Raw genomic sequence first — 20,872 nt, forward strand, 5'->3', positions numbered from 1 at the left:
AAAAAGTTCACAAAGGAAAAGAAGAATCAAGTTCCACAGTCTCGAGGAAAGGCTCTAGAAATACACAATTAATAACAATTTTTGTGTGCAGGTACCACAACCTGGTCAAAGGGTAAACCTCTGCAACAACAATAATAATAAAACAATAGCAGTCAGGCATGATGGCTCACACCTGTAATCCCCAGCACTTTGGGAGGCTAAGGCAGGCAGATCGCTTGAGCTCAGGAGTTCATGACTGGCCAGGGCTACATAGCAAAACCATGCTTCTACCAAAAGTACAACAAATTAGCTGGGTGTGGTGGTGCATGCCTGTGTCCCAGCTATTCGGGAGGCTGAAGTGGGAGACAGAGGCTGCAGTGAGCCAAGATTGTCACTGCACTCTAGCCTGGATGAAGAGTGAAATCCCACGTCAAAAATAAATAAATAAAAATAGAGTAAAAAATAAAACTATGGCAAGTCTGACAATGCCTAAGGGAAATCAAAGAACAATCAAGTAATTCTTTCTTAAGAAAGCTAGACTGAGTTAAAGGAAGACAAATGTAGAGAAGAAATACCAGATTTAAGAAAACAAATCAAAGATCTAGAAGTAGGTTATCAAAGTATTCCCAGAACGTAGCCCATTTACAATTCTTCCTTGACCATGAGTTTATTAAGGAAAAGTATATGTTATAAAGAAAAAAAAAAAATAGGGCTTGTGAACTTAGTAATCACTAAGTCTTTGATATGTCTGACAGGAGAAAACCATTGAGTTAACTACTATAGACACTAGGCAACTTACAGAAACATCTAGAATACAGATCTTCTGGTTCTCATTCTACTGTCTGTCCTCCATATTTTCCCCATTATACAATGTAAAAATGTGAGTTACATGTCAAGTAGTTCAAATCCCAACTTGTATTTAAAAATCAAATAGTAGCCATTAAAAATATTCATCATCTATACATACAGGTAGTGAAATATTCTATTTTTTTAAAGAAACAGTAGTAGTACCATAACTGCAAGAAAGATAATCAACAAAATTCTTAAAGAGAATTTGGCCAACACATTCAAAATATAAGCAAATAAAAACATTGGAAACACAGAGATTACTTCAGAAACAATTCTACTTAATTTCTTTAATAAATTACTGCTTAAATACCCTATCTCCCAAATGTATTTTTCCATTTCAAAAATTATTTCTAAAACAGAGTTATAATTTTAAAAGGCACTTACCATCCATATGACATACTGATTAATATAATCAGGATCACTGAGTTGATTTATTAATGGAAGAAGAATTCCTCGTGCAAGGATTTCCTGAAAAAAAAAAAGTAAAAAACAAAAACAAATTTAATCTATTTCTCAAATCAACAGCATAATGTAAATATTCCAACACAATGCTGTTACTTAAGAAAAGTATGATATACATGCAAGTAAAACTTGATAACCAACACAGTCTTATAAAAAGATGACTATGCCTCAGTTTAGATAAATGAGATAAAGTTACCTGTATCAACTTGGACACATCTCCACAGTAACAACTGTGGAATGAAATAAAGCAAGATGATACCTCTAGTATGTTAGCATTGATGTCGATTTTAAAAAGACAAAATGTAAGACTAACAGTGTTTATGGATTCATTTATCTTTATTAAAATTATAGAAACAGAAAAGAAAAGGAAAGGATACACACTGATTTTAGAACTGCTACCAAGGGAGGAAACAGAGCAACTATAGTACATTATCAACACTGGTTACATCTAGGTGGTTGGTACATAAATGTCTACTGTATTATTCTCTATGCTTCTCTGTGTTTGAATAGTTTCCTAATAAACATTTTTAAAATAATAGATATGTTAATTGACTCGACATTCTCTAAAATCTACCTTCCCATTCTTTGCAGTTGTTTATGCTTCTATATATTAATATTCTGCCCTTCCTTTAAAAACTGACTGCAGAATCAATTACCCTGTTAAATAAAACTTGATCATTCCAACAGAAATATGCTTGAAATACTCATGCCCTGTATCTACAGCATTTATCACTTGATATTTTCTCTGTAATTATAAGTCTTACATTTTTCTAATAGATGGCAACTATCTAGGAACCCTCTATATGAGTGGAATTGGTCAACTTATCTATTAAATTATTTATCCTCAAAAATATTTACCTTCCTCATCCCATCTTCTCAAGGTCATTGTTTTAAACAGGGCAGGCATTTGATAAATGAATAGAAAAAAGGAAACTAAGAATTTAGTACTGATTCTATAAATACAATGATTTCACCTGGTATTACCCTTTAGTGCCAGTAATATATAAATTTATGAAACCTAATTTCTTAAGAATATTAGGGGAGATAAAATAACAATAAGCTTAACAGGATGTTTAATTTTTCTAATTAAAGGATCATTTTCTCTTCCCAGATCTCTAATTTATTTGTGCCATTTTCTCGTGTAAGTTCACAGAAGGTGGTCTTTATTTTTAGTAAGCTGTACAAGTCTCTTTTGTAAGCTATACAAGTCTCTGCCAACCATTACCCCCATGATGAATCAGTATTTCCAAAAAGCTGATTTGGAGGCGCCAGTAATTTTCTGAAATGTCTTTGGAGACACTTCACAGTCTGAAATGACAAAAAATGGCTTCTTTCAAGGTTAGTTTTAATCTCCTACTTCTTTAAAATTGTATTTGTGTATGTAATTCCTTCCTTCAAACTATGTCTCCGGTCACATGTTCAAATTTTAAAATGTACTTTGTTAGGAGAAAATTCACACACACACATACACACACACACACACACACACACACACGCACTTTTTCAAATGTTTCTTTTCAAAAGGAGAAAAAAACACCTGGGGAAAATTTCTGATTAAATTATGTGTTTCTTATTAGTTGGTGTAATTAGTCGATTTGTACTAGAAAACTCCTAATCTGTCACATTAAAGGGTTTGGTTAGTCAAGGGCTAATCATATGACTCAAGGTCCTAGTGAGAGCTCTAAATATTCCAAGCAAGTAGCCACTTCCACATAATTCCTACTTTAAGATCCCCAATTTTTAGAAGACAGCACTGTTTGTCAAACATGGGGCCTAAAAGATACAAAGTCATTGAAGCCATATGTTAAAGGAATAAAACATAGTAATGGCAAGAAAGTAGAGGCAATTAAATAGCAATTATCTTAAATACAGTGACTTACACAATCTATACAAAGTATCCGTACAAAGAAAATTAAAACTCTTTCATCTGTTATTTAATCTAAACAAAGTATCTTCTGAGAAATCTTAGAATTACTGACAAAAGAAAACAAAGAAAGAGCTAAAGGAAAAAAACTGACTTGCTAAATGCATGGTCTGTAATTATCCTCGCTCAATTAGATTCAACAAAAAAGAAATAAAATACTGGCCTAAAAGAGAAATTTATTATAAAAAAAAATGTGCTCATTAAAATCCTACCTATTTTAAATAACCTCATGTAACAAGGAAGATTTTCATTTGTGGCTCTTAGGAGTCAACTTAATCTTCAAGAAGCTGCAGTAGCACATGCACCACAGCCAGCAAGAGGGTAAATGGGTTTCCTTTTGCAATAAAACTGATTGTCTGACTGAGCATCTGCTATGTGCCAGTTATTATGTTAAGCACTAAGTATATATTTATGATAAATACAGATATAGTCTCTGTCCTCATTAGAGTTACAATTCATCTGGGAGAAAGAGGTACCAAATTAACAACCAAATTACCATCTTAAAATATGGTAAATGCTATGAAGGAAAACAATTGGATGTTATCGATAATAACAGGGAATTATGAGGGAGATTTAGATTGGGTGGTCAGGGTGGGCATCGCTAAGGAAGTGACATGAAGTGAGATGAAGAATGAATACAATTTAGCTGACAGAATAAGAGGAATCGGTTTTTTGTTTTTTGGTTTTTTTTCCTGAGATGGAGTCTCGCTCTCTCGCCCAAGCTGGAGTCCAGTGGCGTGATCTCAGCTCACTGCAAGCTCCGCCTCCCGGATTCACGCCATTCTCCTGCCTCAGCCTCCCAAGTAGCTGGGACTACAGGTGCCCACCACCACGCCCGGCTAATTTTTTGTATTTTTAGTAGAGACGAGGTTTCACTGTGTTAGCCAGGATGGTCTAGATCTCTTGACCTCGTGATCCGCCCACCTCGGCCTCCCAAAGTGCTGGGATTACAGGCATGAGCCACCGCGCCCGGCCGAAGAATCATTCTTAACAGAGAAAAAAAGGACATTAGAGAAGCAGGGAGAAAAACGGCACTTTTGGGGGAAAATGCCAGTGTGGCTAGAGTATAGTGACCACTAACAAAGACTATCCTTGACCAAACTTAGGCTCCTCTGAATCCTCCACCCATTTACACCCTAACCTTTGAGATTCCATGTCTGTTCATCTTTTCATTGTTGTTTTAGCAAGAATTCTATCAAGTGGGTTTAGACAGACCTCCCTCACCCTAAATTCCTCAGTCCCCACCCTTTGTGTCTGAATATCCCAGCCTGCTCTCAACAAGAATCCTATTAAGTCTGTTTACCCATAATTCCCACTTAAACCTGATGTTTCCTTTCAGTAATTTGCCATCCACTGATCCCCGGCCTGCTCCTTGGCTATAAATCCCAACTTGTTCTTGTTGTATTCAGAATTGAGATCAATTCTATACCGAGGTCACATTTCCCCTACTGCAACAGTTGCTAGATAAGGTCTGTTTTTTAGTACACTTTACTGTCCAGCTCTGGTTTTCCTTGACATTGCTTGGCATGAAGGCTAGAGAGGTAAATAAAGCCACACTACATGCAAACCTGTAAGCCTCTTGGAGGACTTGAGATCTGAAAAATTTACTAGATGATCATACCACTTACTAGGATGGAGAGAAGACTAAAAGGCAGACAGGATATGGATGTAAGAATAAGACTTCCACTTTGGACATTTAAGTTTTAAAAAGCTATCAGTCACTCTAGTGGTGACTTCAAGAGGGCAGCTCAGAGTTGCCCGGAGCTCAGAAGGTAAATATGAAATAAAGCTATAAATTTCAAACTCATTAGCATTTGGAAGGCGTTTCAAGCCACAGTAATGGATGAGCAAGAAAAAGTCCTGGGATTTAAGATCTTGAATATTCAAAAATTAAGCAGAAGAGAAGTTAAGGAGTATAAACATGACTAAAAAGGAAAACAAAGGTGACTAAAAATGAGACCAGTGACATGAAAGAAAAGAGAAAATAGAGTTTCAAAAAGGAAAAGATGGCAAGACATGCAAAATGATGCTGAGATTCCACATAACAGTAGCTGGCTGGAGTATTATGGAAACAGATTATTATGCCAAATGGATATTCTGCATGAACAAGTGCTATACCTGATTAGTACTATCTTCCTTCAGTGGCAGATATGAATCTAGTGATAGACATCCAGGTACTTGTCACCCTTGATAAAGACCAGCTCAAATAATTGGCCTTAACAATATATAATAAGGCTCCTCCCATCAACACTAAGCACTTTCTATTACTTCACGTAAGTACCATTAACATACCTGAGAAGTACACTGAACTCAAGCTAGGTAGATGTTAGGAAATTGTATGGTATTGCTTATAAACAATACCATACAAGCATAAAAGCAAGTCTCAGGATTTGTTATCTATTTTGCAGACACAGATATCTGTATCTACGATCTCTTTAGTCTGTCTAAAGAGTAAAGAGATCATAAGCTTTCGTTTTTAGGAAAATCCAAAACTTTCATTTCACCCATTCAACCAGGACATGGTCTTATGTAGCTAGCATTTCTAAATCATTACCAGCAGCCAAAGGCAAATGTTATTCCTTTAAATTTACACACAGAGCTTTACTTTGAAGGTTTATACTCAGGGAATAAAGAGTCCAAGACTACTATTCTCATCTGACATTAATTTTCCAATTACAAAAAAACATAATCTTAACTGCACAGTTTTTAAAGTTTCTGTCCAAAAATGTTATTTTTATCTAACCTGATTTAGATAACACTAGGGTATAAGAAAATTTAAAACAAACTTTTGTCATAACCAAAAACCAAAGCACTTATCAGCCAGAGACTCCTGGGGGATTGGGGGGAGGTTTCCATGAACCTGAAGTTCCCTTAGAAGCTTGGGTTTCAGGTGACCCTTTCAACACCATTTTCATAATAATGCTAAGACATTATTTAACTTTTCACTCTTGTTCTTTCATGTACATAGAGTGACCTTTACAAAAGTTACATAATGCTATGATGCTCTATCTATGTATCAGGTAATGAAATATATGCTTGTATATTTTCATGTTTTAAAAATTTCTTAGTTTTCACTTATAATATGTAAATATTTTAAAGAAAACCCACATAAACAAAAGCTCTTTAGAGTTTTCAATAAATTTTATGAGTGTAACAGGGTCTTAAGACCAAAAATTTTGAAAACTCCTGCTCTACGTTTTTTTACAGGTATGATTTGGTATGAGTTTAAGCTTACCCTGACAAAGTATCGCATGATCTTGTTCTGGAAATCTCCAGGAGGTAGCAATAAATATAATAAGACCTCACACAAATCCCTTAGGAATCCTAAAAATAGAAAAAGTAGCTATCATAACATTAGAAAATATAAAGTCTACACTTACTCTTGATATATAAGGTACATAAAAAAGGTGGAACTAAGCAGTTCTCTGCCTAAAATGGCTTATTATTTTAGCAATTAGTACACATCAGTATTCATTAAAAATTCCTTCATTATTCTTCAAGTAGTAACTATTCATTAATCAACTTAATTGTTTTTTAATTTTGCTGTTTTAACCAGTTTTTTGAATCATAAAAAATTTCATTACAAGTCTTTTCTCCCAAAATAGTTTTAGATGGACCAGGTACTTTGTAATTCTACCACACATTAATTAGCTTTCCATACTTAAAAGTTATTCACACATTTTAAAATATAGCTGTAATTCTTCTTTCAAAGAAAAACCTCCACCATCTCAGCAGGCTATAACAAAGGAAAAAAAGAGTATGCTCATCTACTCTGCTGATTTAAGAGAGCTCAACTTACATAAAGCTATTGCACATCAGTATATCTATGAGTTACATTCTAAGTTACTATAATACAAATTGACCCTTGAACAAAGAGTCTGAATTGCTCAGGCCCACTTTTATGTGGATTTTTTTCAGTAAATAAATTAGAAAATTTTTTAGAGATTTGTGACTATTTTAAAAACTCAGAGATGAACCGCATAGCCTAGAAATATAAAAAAAAATTAAGAAAAAGGTATGCCATGAATGCATAAAATATGTGCAGATACTAGTCTATGTGTTAATCAATTTTTTACATTATTGGTAAGGGTTATGGTTAACAGTGGGCTGTTAGTATTTAAGTTTTTGGGGGACAAAAGTTATGCACAGAATTCTGTTTGCACAGGGGGTCAATACCCCCAACTCTCTCACTGTTCAAGTGTCAACTATATTTCTTAACAGTGCTAATAAACTGGCCATTAAAAGCTGAACTATACAATAAAAATAAAAAGAAAAGGGAAAAGAAAGGAAGAACAAAGGAAATAAATAAAAATATTTAAAACATTTTCAAAATCTAAGAAAACAATTTCCACAACTAGAAGAGCTTTTCTATCATTGTTCCTGTGCTGACACTTCCTGGGAATATAATTGCATAAGTGATTCTCTTAATTTAAAACTGTGCCAATTAACAAAGACTTAATACGTGCAAAACTGGGGAAAGATAACGTCCTTAGCTAAAACTTGTCTAGTGTAAACTCCTACAAATAAAAGACAAGCCCGCTGAAATCTGTAAATTTTATTTGAAATCACTATATTCATTCCCTTAGGAAATATTTTATGGTAACAGGTATACTTCTGAAGCAAAAATAATGAATTCAAGAGGAAGAGAAATCACTACAGATAAAAAAAATCCAATTATAAAATGTTTATGTTTGCTATATTTTAAAAGTAGATTGATAATTTCTTTTCTTTTTTTTAGACAGGGTCTCACTCTCGTCACTCAGGCTGGAGTGCAGTGGCATGATCACAGGTCACTGCAGTCTTGACTTCCCAGGCTCCGGTGATTCTCCCACCTCAGCCTCCTGAATAGCTGGGACTAAAGGTGTGCACCATCACAGCCAGCTAATGTTTCGTACTTTTAGTAGAGACAGGGTTTTGCCATGTTGCCTAGGCTGGTCTTGAACTCCTGGGCTCAAGCAATCCAGGCCCTTCGGCCTCCCAAAATACTGGGATTACAGGCGTGAGCCACTGCACCCAGCCAGGACCAGTTAATTATTAAAGATGACCTTTAAAGAAGAAAACAGAATCTGGAAACTACTTTTAAGAATTACAAAATAAAATAAAATGAATAGCATCTTTACTATGCTACCTGCCCAAAGTAAGAATAATTTTACCCTTAAGATTTGTTCACTGGTTCTGCTAACTTGACTCTAGCCAGTTACTATTGTCAAAAAAGTTAAATTGAAAGAAAACCTTCTTCATCTTTGGGGGAAGTGCACACTAGATCACGGCAAACCTCCTTTTCCATTTCAACTTCAACTTCAAAGAAGGTATCTACAAGATCTTCTGCTGTACCTAAAGAAAAACAATTCAAGATATATAAAATGATAAAAGGAAAACAGATTTTTAAATCCTAGTTTTCAAATGGAATAAAGATATTACCTTTTACTTGATCATCTTTCTCTGTTATTTTCTGTTGAGCCTTTCTGAATACTCGTAAGTGTGTGCCAAAATCATCTACAATGCGTGTAGTAAAATAAGGTTGCCAGTCTATTTCTTTTGACCTTATAAAAAACACATTACATAAAAGAATTATATAAATGCTTTATCAGAAAATATAAATTCATTTTAATGACTACTGACAACATGATTGTCTGAGACTGTAAATTTAAATTGAGATTTTCATTCATTATTACCTGTTAGTATTGTTTCACAAGATCCAAAGTAAATCTTCACTAAGTCTTCTAACAATATTACTTGAATTATTTCATGTGCCAAAGTTTAAAACTACTATCTAAATGCTTAAAATAGTAAAAGAAATTAATTTTTTTCCAGTTAAATTTGAAGTGAATCTGATAACAGTATATCATGTAATTTCTCAGCCCCAACATAAGAATACATAAGGAATTCTGAATAGTTTTGTTTGCTTTTAAAAGAGCATTTCAAACATTTCTTGGTTTCTTCTGAATTGTTTCTGAATTCTCCACATTCGTCTTTTTAGCGATGCAACACATGTTCTGAACGTTCTGTTTGAATACACTAGCACTTAAAAACTTGGCCATGGTCAGGCACAGTGGCTCACACCTGTAATCCCAACACTTTGGGAGACTGAGGCAGAAGGATCACTTGAGTCCAGAAGTTCAAGACCAGCCTAGTTGACATGGTGAAACTGTCTCTACAAAAATTAGCCAGGCATGGTGGCATGCACCTATAGTCCCAGCTGCTAGGGAGGGTGAAGTGGGAGGATCACCTGAGCCCAGGAGGTCAACGCTGCTGTGACCACACCACTGCATTCGAGCCTGGGTAACAGAGCTATCTCACCAACAACAACAACAACAAAAACAACAAAAAGCCTTAACCATTAGAAATAACTAATTAAACGAATGGTTTAAAGAATGATGTAAAATATCACACATATAAAAGCCTTTAGAATACTGATGAAAAAGGTAATTACTAATTTTAGGAAGTCACCTAGTACTCCATCTCAAAAGCAACAGACCTCAAAAGATCCTGTTAATTCAGTATACCAGTGAAACAGGTAAAAAACACAATAGATAACTCAAAAACAATTTATATCTCTCCCTGGACTGCGTGACTTTTTAATATAATGTTCTTTTTCATAAAATCGCACTAAAATTAATTCACCCTTTCAGGAACATACCAAGTAGATAGAAAACAAAGAGTCTATTCGGGAAGATGCTGGACAATGGAGGAACCAAAAAAGTACACCGTAACTCATTCTGGTAATTACCCAAACATACAATAAAGAGGCTAGTGAAGAAGCTGACTTAATTACTGTAACTTTTTTGGGGGGGGAAAAAAACCCTTAAAGAGTCAGTATGATATTGAAAAATAAATGGCTGTTTTCAAGTAAAAAATAAGTTATTAACACTAAGGCACAACTATGGTTTGTTTGTATACATGAAACTAAAGAGAAAGCCATAAGTATATGAACAGGAAAACAAATCAACACAAAAAGGTGGATCCCTAAGCTCAGTAATCCGAGGAAGAATTAATTAACATTATATAGACTATAAGAGCCAAGCATATAAGCATATAACTAAACTTGGTAACAATATTCAGTCTCAACATAAAACCTAAAATAAAAATTTAAACCTAACAGTCTCTAGAATCTCTTTTTTCTTATTTAAAAAAAAAAATCACAATCTGTATAAGCATCTTTCAAAAATCTTTATATGAATATTTATTCAAAATCATCCATACTTGAAAATTTTATAAAAACAAAATTTACTTAGTATAGGCCATAGCTCATTTAATCCATAAAAGGTTCATTCTGACAAACTTAGAAGAAAGCAGAATATATAATCTTTCAAGTTACATCTGTCCTGTTTCGTGGTACAATGCTGTTTATTTAATTTACTGAAACTTTCAAACAAAATAAAATTTACCAATTTAGAAGGCATTTTAAATCCATCTTGATTCATTATAGAGGACATAATCACATTTTAGACGAACAAAATTATCAAGCAATGCAAATACATACAAATTATTTCAAATTTGATGTACAGATTTCTATTTTCAATACAGAAATATGTTGAGGGTAGGAAAAATAGGAAAAACAGTACAGATATCCTGTATCTCTTTCTGAGGTTATTATTTTCCTTCTGCTTGACTTATTTCCACTGACTTCATGCAAACAATATAAATCTCAAAAGAACTTTCTAGATTAGGAAGAACAATAGCACACTGCTTCCCATTTATAAATTAGAAGGATATATATTAACAATTTCTAGTAAAGTTTGTCTTAACAAAATTGGAAAATATTTTGATGACAGTGAAGTACTTTCTAAAATCATGACATGATAAATATGTAATAAATGCAATGTGAAAATGAGTAAGAAATATTTCATTATGTAATAGCCATAATTCTACTGCATCTACTACATAGCTTTCTAGTAGAGCTCTTAATATCAATTCTTCTTACATTATGCCAACAGTCAAAACTCTTTTTCACTTTGCTTAAAATATTCCCCCATATAATTCTTAGTCTAGTAAAACAACCGGGCTATTACATAACTCATCTTATTACCGACACTTGAGTTTTATTATTATTACTAATAAGCTGTAATTTCTTGAATTTAAAAATAAAAGAACATAATCCCTATATGACCAAAAAAAGTGATACAATTAACCCTAGCCTGAAAAAATTTACAGTAGGCCCCTGAAGCTTATGTATCTTGACAGAATGGTTGCAATAAAGAATTAAGAAGGTTAACTAGGAATGCAAACAAGTAATGAAATTTTAATTGAAAGCACAAAAGCAAAACAAAACTATAAAGTATGTCTCTCTGAACATAAATTTTGCAAGCCCTTATCTCTGTCTCTAATGCTACCATCCTATCCCTCGCCACCATTCTACTTATAGGTCTCCCACATCCACTGTCTCCCTTGCATTCCAATTTCCATAAAGCAGTCAAATTTTTAAAATAGGATATATACAGCTTTAAAACTGCAATAACACCCCATTATTATTAGAGCTAAGCACAAACACCTTCTCTAAGATCTTTCTTACCGGAGAGCCCTTGTGTATTTCCTCCTCATCACCATCTATCTCACCTTCTCCCTGCCTCTTTGTTATGCAGATCCACAGGCTTTCTTTCCATTTGTCAAATGCTAATACGCCCCTTATACTCTCAGTGCCTCTGGACAGACTATTCCCTCCCCTACATTTGCTTGGCACTGCCTACTCTCCATAAATTTTCCTCTCCCCCCATTCACTTGACAATTCCCACTTATACATTAAAGTTTATCTAAAACGTCAATTCCACATGCCAGCCCTCATTGACCCCCATCCTCTCCACTATTCCTTCAGACTAGGTCCTGTCTCCAGTCATGCATTCTACCAAACTTTCCACTTTTTATAGCTCTTACAAGCTACAGTTGAATTATTTGCTGTTAGAACATTAATCTCAGTAAGGCACAGATTGACTGGGTCTGTTTTTTGTTATTGCAGTTGTTGGTTTGTTTAAATAGAGTCTCACTATGTTGTCCAGGCTGCATTCACAGTGCAGCCTCAAACTCCTAGGCTCAAGTGATCCTCTTACTTCAGCCTTCTGAGTAGCTGGGAGTACAGGCACATACCACTGCACTCAGCCAACTGTGTTTGTTTTATTCATAGTTGTATCCCCCGTGGAAAAGTAATGTTTCAAATATTATTGGAGGCACTAAATGCACACTGATTTATTGATTCCTTTTTCAGGGTTAGAGCACTGTTTACGATGGATGTTTGGAGAATGGCAACAGTAGGCACAAACAACAATTGCTTCCTTATTCCCTGAAGTGTTAAAGTAGAATATGTACTGAGAAGCTCTTTTTGACTCACGGCTACTTAATGCCAATGCCTTAAAAAGGCAAGTAAAGTCCCAAATATGTGTGAGTTTAGAATTATAAATTGCCTCACTTGTTCCATCTATTCTAAGCAGTGTACAGCTCATCATCAGTAACACAAAACACGACCAAAATCAAGTATTTCTGGAAAATGCACTGGACTGGCACAGATGCCATTGATTCGAACAAGTCTTCCCCAAATGATGGGTCTTTTACTCAAATCAAAGGCATATGTGCCAGTCTATGAAATTCAGCAAGTCACATCATTTCCCAAAGTTTGTTTTCTCTAACAACACTTATTATATCTTTGAGTCTGATTGATTATATTAGCTACATAAAACCACACATACACATACGCATACGCATACACATACACATACACACACACACAGGGACAGAGTGTATAAAAAACTGGTAATTGGGCAGTAGGTAAATTTAAATATTTGATCAAAAGAGGGAGTCATGAATATATTTCACTTTAACTTCAATGATATAAATCTTCCTGTGTAGGACTAAGATTTATTCTTTGGTTAAGGCTCTGCTGAGTGGTATTAACATGCCTTGGGTCTTGAAAAAACTACAAACTGTTCCCACACTGCAAAACCTATGGTGTCCAGTTTCTTTAAAATGGCAAGGGAATAAAGACATTTGTGAACAAATCTGCATGAAGAGTCCCTGAAGACTTTCAAATTTCATACTTGCCTTTCACTCACTTAATTCAACTACAATCTTCCACCAGCTTTGAGTAATTCCAAAGTAAGTGATTTAGTTTTCACAGAAACTACCCTGTCATATTCATATTTCTTCAATCTAAGTTGAGTGTTAATTAAACCACCTGATTATCATAAAAAAGTGTAACTGGGATATATGGGCTCAGAAACAAATACAACTTTTTTTTCAACGTGTTTGATTATCTGTCTCCTCTAAATCACCAATGTTCAGGTCACACCACAGACTAACGGTATCAGATTTTCTGGAGGTGGGGTCCAGGCATCACACAACTGACTTTTGATAAGCATAAAACTCAAAGGGTGGAAACAGAAGTGGATAGATGTAATAGAGCCTAGTCTTAATGTTAAGGTTATCAGTCATTATAGCATACAAAGGGAATGAAGAGCACTGGCTAACTAAACATCAGTTAAGAGAACTTTCACTGCAATAGCACAGAATTGGAACCATTTCAAAATCAGCTCAAAATTTTGTTGACAAGAACTACACACACACAGACTATAGATTAAGTGATATGTAGTAATTTAAAGAGGCTTCAATAAAGAGGCTACACTTAAATCTTGATGAAAGAGCAGTATTTATACGAGAGAAGAAAGGACACAGGAATGAGCAGAAGATGGGAACGAGCATGATAAATATATATGCAAGGGTCATCTTGTAGACTTGCCTGACTAGGAGAGGGTGATCGTTTGGCAGTAAAGGCGATCTTCATATTCATGGCAGAATACTTTCCTGGAAAACGTGCCTTATGTCAAAATGATAAAAGTAAAAGCTGCTTTTTCCACAGAAAATAATCCTATAATAAATGGTATGCTCCTGATGCTACATTAGTTTTTCAGAGAAATGACTATGAAGACCTTTTTTAAAAACTGTAAGAATGACAGAGTGTACTATATACTACATGTGCAGGTATACATATAGACACTATATATATGTACACATACACACATACATACACACATACACACACACACACAGACAGAGAGGTCCACAGAATCGTAGTATTTTAGAACTGAAAGGAATCTCAAGGGAAGAGGTATATACATATATACATACACACACAAACACACACACGCATGTTAAGACTTGGCTTTTTTAAAGGTACGCTAATAAGGTCAATATAATAACCAATCACATAAAATTATAATAATATGTATTAATCTTCTACAAAAGGTCTTTATCTTCTATGTAAAAAACAGAAATTTTTGAAAAATCATTAAAATAGAATTCCTAGTTTTTCTGGGTAGATTTTTGACAAGTAACTTTGAGCAGATTTTGGGAAAAGTTTTACTCTATTAGAGGGCCTTTTGATCAACTGACTCACAGACTTTTTTTTGTTGAGAGAGAGCAACTGAGTGGCTTATCTGTGAAAGAAAAAAATTCCTTCTCCTTTGAGCCTCTGAATCAGATACTAACTTCCCCTCTTAATTCACTATTAGAAAGGATATACTACTCTTTACTCTAAGTACATAATCCTTTACTTGTTTCCATCCTTCAGAGTCCTTGAAGAACTACTTTGTTCTACAGTGTCAAAAACTCAGCCTGAAATTGAATTTGGGTAAAATTGTAAAGGCACAGAATTGTAAGCTTCATTTTGAATCCACTAAATCAATCCCCCCTACGTCAATTCAGTCATAAATACTACGTGTTACCATAATCATCTCTCTAGAGTCCCCTTTTTTTACCCTTTTATCAACCACTTTAAGGATTTAGTTGTCAGTATTGATTAAAATAATGAAACTAACTTGACCTTCTTCACAAACATTCCTGAACTTACAGTAAATGTATGATTACCCCCTACCATAGTCCTCAAAAATAAATGAAGAATTCTTCCATAGGAGTTAAATTAGCAAACACACAAGGAAATACATCTCATTACTTCAGGTTTACAAATCTGCCTCTGCCCCCTCTTCACTTAGCTGTATCCTCTCCAACTGTGAGCTGGAGTAGGCAAACAATTACGTGAATCTCTTCCTATTTCCATGTTCAGTGACTTCATGCTGATAGCTTAAAACTGAATGTGGTGGGAGAACTTACACCTCAGAAAACTTAAAAAAATATTAAACTCATAACACTACAGATTTATTGTTTTCAGCATTCTATAAAGAACAGCAATAGTCTAGTTGTACAAAAACTTTTTATTTCATTGATACAAGTGTTTTAATCGAGAAAAGATTAGTAAACGTATTTTATATTTAAAATCAAGCATTATTTCTGATCATTTAGAAATATATTAAAAGGTTTAAATAAATTTTGTTATCCTACTATAAGACCCCTACTAACACCTGTAATCCCAGCACTTTGGGAGGCCGAGGCGGGCGGACCACCAGGTCAGGAGATGGAGACTATGCTGGCTAACATGGTGCAATCCCGTATCTACTAAAAATACAAAAAGATTAGCTGGGTGTGGTGGCGGGCGCCTGTGGTCCCAGCTACTCAGGAGGCTGAGGCAGGAGAATGGCATGAACCCAGGCGGGGGAGCTTGCAGTGAGCCGAGATTGCACCACTGCACTCCAGCCTGGGCGAGAGCGAGACTCCGTCTCAAAAAAAAACAAAAACAAAAAAAAAGACACCTACTAATAAAACAATAGCTATGAAGAGTACTTTAATCCCAAAGTAAATTAACTCTAATTAGCAATCCTATATACTTAAAAAAAATAACTCCCCAAATGGCATTCAAAATGTGGAGTGTGATGGAGTAAGTTAGTGTGTGTTTTGGGAGGAGACACGATTGAAAAGAAATCAAGATTAGTAACAACCTGACCAGAGAATCTTACTATTTTAGAACTGAAAGGGATCTCAAATCACTATCACAATTCCCTGTAATTTCAGAGCCAGAATTTAAATTACATATTCTAGGAGACACAGTGAGACCAAGGTTTTGTTAAACAAACAGGGTTCCTGGAAGGGCGGAGGTTGCAGTGAGCTGAGATTGCGCCACTGTACTCCAGCCTGGGCGACAGGGCGAACTCTGTCTCAAAAACAAAAACAAAAACAAAACAAACAGGGTTCTTAACTTTCAGTTCAGTGTTCTTTCTACTCTACCTTAACAAGAAAACAAAACATCCTGATTCATAAAATTGGTGGAAACGAACTTAGGCATGCAGCTTTACATGACTGTATTAAGGGAAATGGTATTTAGTGAGCGATAACACTGCTTAAGAAGTGCAGTCCCATATCCTATGTTTCAATGCTTCAAAGAGATTCCAAAATCCAGATGTTCTGAAGGACTTAGGTCTCAGAAAATAGTAAAAAGTTTATACAGAAGTACACACATAAAGTATAGTCATCATTTCAGCAGTATAAAAAACAAGACGTGAACACCTTAGTTAAGACAAAATACAGGAAAAAAAAATAACATGGGGCTAAGTGCACATCTTCTTAAGTAATAAAGTATAGAAAATTAAACTCATGATGTTAACTATTTTAGTAAACAGGAGTATTAATAAAATTACTACAACTAAGATCTAAGTCCTTCAGAACATCTGGACATTTCTTCTACAGAGAAATGTCTATTCAAATTCTTTCCCCATTTTTTAATTAGGTTACTTTTCATTTTATTATTGAGTGTGCTGCTGCTTTTTTTTTTTATACTTACTTTTAATTCTGGGGTACATGTGCAGAATGTGCAGGTTTGTTATATAGGTATACACGTGCCATGGTGGTTTGCTGCACCCATCAACCCGTCACCTACATTAGGTATTTATCCTAATGCTCCCCCTCCCCTTGCCCCCCAACCCCCAACAGGTCCTGGTGTGTGATGTTCCCCTCCCTGTGTCCACGTGTTCTCATTGTTCAACTCCCACTCATGAGTGAGAACATGCAGTGTTTGGTTCTCTGTTCCTGTGTTAGTTTGCTGAAAATGACGGTTTCCAGCTTCATCCACGTCCCTGTAAAGGACATGTACTCTGCTGGTTTTTATAAATATAGTTTTATTGGACAGTTATGCTCATTTATTTGCATTTTGTCCACAGCTGCTTTTGTGCTACAATGGCAGAACTGACTAACTGTGACAGAAATGATGTGGCCTACAAATCCTAAAATAGTTGTTTGGGTCTTTAGAGAAAAAGTTTACTGATTCCTGCAATAGACAGTTTTATAGCCATTAATATATATAAGAAGAATTACAAATATATAGAAAACATATTAGAATCAAAACTGTACGAAGTAACATATGCTGTATGATTTTTAGCTATATAAAAATCGTAACCATGTATGCACAGCTAAAACATTAAAAGGAAATATACTAAAACATTAACAGTAATCTTTGGATTGTGGGTCTATGGCTGAATATAGCTAATTCAGAAAATCTAAAGAAGAAAATTACATTTTACAAAATAGGTATATATTACTTTACAGCCAGAAACAGAAACATCTGGTTGTCAGTAATAAAGATACCTACTATGACTTTTTTAAAAATTAATCTATTTGTCATTTTTCTTTTCTATTCTTTGTGTTCTTATGAATGAAAACTTAAGAATTGTTTTTTCAACTATAGATAACAATTTTGTATAGGCAGTCAGTATCTGGAAACAAATGCTTACTATCATGGTTTGTACATGATGGAACAGTAAATACGTAATAAATTATTGTAGATAGAGTTCCCACTTGTGACTTCCATGTTAATTTTTTCCACACATTTTAATATGCTTCCGCTGGATCTATGAACATTTCATTTTTCAGACACTGGAAAACACATGATTGAAAACAAACCATCTATCTGTAGAACAAATCACATATCTACAGAAAATATACAAATGACCAATAAGCACACGAAAAGATGCTTGATATCATTAGCTATCAGGGAAATGCAGATTAAAACGATAATGTAATACTACTTCACACTCACTATGATGGTGACAAAAAGACAGACAACAATAACTTAAGTGTTGGTCTAAGAGGAGCTTTCATATGCTGCTGGTGGAAATGTAACAAAGTACAGCCACTTTGAAAAAGTTTGCAGTTCCTCAAAAGGAAATTATATTCCCAAGTATATATCCAAGAGAAATGGAAACATTTGTCCCTCAAAAACTTGTACATGAATACTCATAGTAGCATTATTCATATGATTCAAAGAGTAGAAACAACCTAAATGCCCATTTACTGATGAAAAACAAATGTGGTATGTGTTCAATGGAATATTACTCAGCAATAAAAAAGAATAAGCACTAATTTATGCCACAATATGAATGAAACTTGAAAACATAATGCTAAGTAAAAGAAACAGGAAAAAAGACCATATATATTATTTCATTCATATAAAATGCTCAGAATAGGCAAATCCAGAGAGACAAAAAAAAAAGATTAGTAGTTACCTAGAGCTAGAAGCATGGGGGAACGCAGAAGTGACTGACAATGGATATAAGGTTTCTTTGTGAAGTCATTAAAATGTTCTTAAATTGATTGTGATGAAAGTTGTACAACTCTTAACTAAAGCTACTGACTTTAAGTGGTTGAACTGTATAGTTTGTGAATTGTATCAGTTAATAATGAACTATTACCCCAGGTCTATTCTATAGATTATAAAAACATTAGGCTGGGCGTGGTGGCTCACACCTGTAATCCCAGCACTTTGGGAGGCTGAGGCCAGTGGATTGCCTGAGCTCAGGAGTTCGAGATCAGCCTGGGCAACATGGTAAAACCCCGTTTCTACTAAAATACAAAAATTAGCCGGGCGTGGCAGCGTGCAACTGCAATTCCAGCTACTCAGGAATCTGAGACAGGAGAATCGCTGGAACCTGGGAGGCGGAAGCTGCAGTGAGCAGAAATCGTGCCACTGCATTCCAGCCTAGGAGGTGACAGAACGAGAGTCTGTCTCAAAACAAAAACAAATAACATTAACCATTTCCCCTTCTTTTAAATATTTAGATAAAATTTCTAATTTTAGTTTCTAATTATTTTTGCTATACTGTAATAAATATAACTGTCTTTCCGAGGAATGTCAGTTTTCACCCAAATTTCAAATTGCAAAGAATATAAAATGGTAAAACAAAAAAAGGACAAAATTTTGTTGCAAATGTCCACTATTTGAGTTTCGTTTGCCTTTTAACAAGTGTAGGGATATACCATTTATTTTCATTATTTCTATGGCAAAAGGTAAAGGAAGAAAATAGGGAATATGTTCTTGAATTTTTACCAATCATTCCCTGTGATACTATGTCATTAGTATCACAGCCAGCGAATCCTGAAACCTATGTATCTATCCCTCCTCCCTCCACGGGAAGATCTTTCAGGAAGGAACACAGTGGCATTAGCACATATCTACTTTCCCTGGCGCGGGGGTGGGGCACAGTGACTCACACCTGTAATCCCAGCACTTTGGGAGGCTGAGGCAGGTAGATCAGAGGTCAGGAGTTCAAGGCCAGCCTGACCAACATGGTGAAACCCCATCATCTCTACTAAAAATATAAAACTTAGTCGGGTGTGGTGGCGCGCGCTTGTAATTCCAACTACTCAGGAGGCTGGGGCAGAAGAATTGCTTGAACCTGGGATGCAGAGGTTGCAGTGAGTGTGCCACTGCACTCCAGCCTGGGTGACAGAGCAAGACTCTATCTCAAAAAAAAAAAAAAAAAAAAAAAAAAGAACAAAAAAGAATATATGAACTTTCTGCTAATCTTGGATTAAGAGGAACAAAGATGGAGGGATTTACCACCCATATTTCACTTTCAAGATCAACAAGGTTGCTTGTTATAGTTTCTACTACACTATCCTTATCTTCTTTCTTAGAAATTTGCTCATACTATTCTTATTTCCTAACATATCCTTCCTCTCTATCTATCCAAATAACCCATTCTTGAAAACCAGTTTTGCTCTCAATTCCATTGAGGTCTTCATCAGCTACTCTAGTTCACTCTATCTCTACATGAAAAACCACTCTCAATACCACAGAAATGATTGTTTTATTTCTCCATGTTTCATGTGCCTTAATTTTGCCCTCTCTACCTCCCTTGCTGTACAAAAAAATAGCTAAGACAGGGTCAAAGAATGTGTGTACACAACCTAGGAACATAACAGCAACAACAATAACAGAGAAGTTAATTTTACTGAACACTTACTATGTGCCAGATTATAGAGGCACAGAGTCAACTGATTGGCTAAAAATGTCATTTATTGATTGGTAAGTACTTTACTAAATGTTTCACCCACATCATCTCATTTTCCCCTTACAACTCTGAGTTTGCTACAAGTACTAGTATTACTATTTTACAGAGATATTAAAAATTTTCTTTTAGATACACTACAACTTAATGGTAGACAGAATTATAGATTTTCTGACACAGGCCAAAGCTGTCAATATCACACTATAATATCTTATTTAAAGGGGGAATAAAAAATACATGGGTTATCCAGGATTCATCCCCTGAGGCTTCTGTCTAATCCACACCCAAATTCCACAGAGAAGGAGAACTCAAGGGTGCTGGAGGAAAGTTTCCTTCCCCAAGCTGTTACCGGAATAACAAAAGTACTAATACTAAATAAGATGTTATCACTACAGAGTACTCTCCCACACATGATGTCATTTAATCCTAACAACCACCTGATAAGGGGATACAAGTTATCATCTCCAGACAAAAAATATATGTGTTTTGTCCACTCAAGACC

The 20,872-nt window shown here is 35.0% G+C and overlaps 1 protein-coding gene across 11 annotated transcripts in view; it reads right to left on the reverse strand.

Annotated features, from left to right (window-relative positions):
- The window catches only part of SNX13 (sorting nexin 13), a 160,055-nt gene that overhangs the window by 82,849 nt on the left and 56,334 nt on the right, over positions 1 to 20,872 (reverse strand). For all 11 annotated transcript variants that reach the window (XR_002521035.2, XR_645034.2, XR_002521033.2 and 8 more), the window contains 4 exons: positions 8,636 to 8,757; positions 8,447 to 8,548; positions 6,450 to 6,538; positions 1,213 to 1,296 (listed from right to left, as the gene is read on the reverse strand). Coding sequence is in view for 8 of the 11 variants with exons in the window: in XM_017956876.3 (XP_017812365.1) it covers positions 1,213 to 1,296; positions 6,450 to 6,538; positions 8,447 to 8,548; positions 8,636 to 8,757 (397 nt within the window). In the remaining 3 variants the exon portion in view is untranslated. The remainder of the gene's footprint in view (positions 1 to 1,212; positions 1,297 to 6,449; positions 6,539 to 8,446; positions 8,549 to 8,635; positions 8,758 to 20,872) is intronic.

Source organism: Papio anubis, chromosome 4, assembly GCF_008728515.1.
Source record: "Papio anubis isolate 15944 chromosome 4, Panubis1.0, whole genome shotgun sequence".
NCBI classification, from domain to species: domain Eukaryota; kingdom Metazoa; phylum Chordata; class Mammalia; order Primates; family Cercopithecidae; genus Papio; species Papio anubis.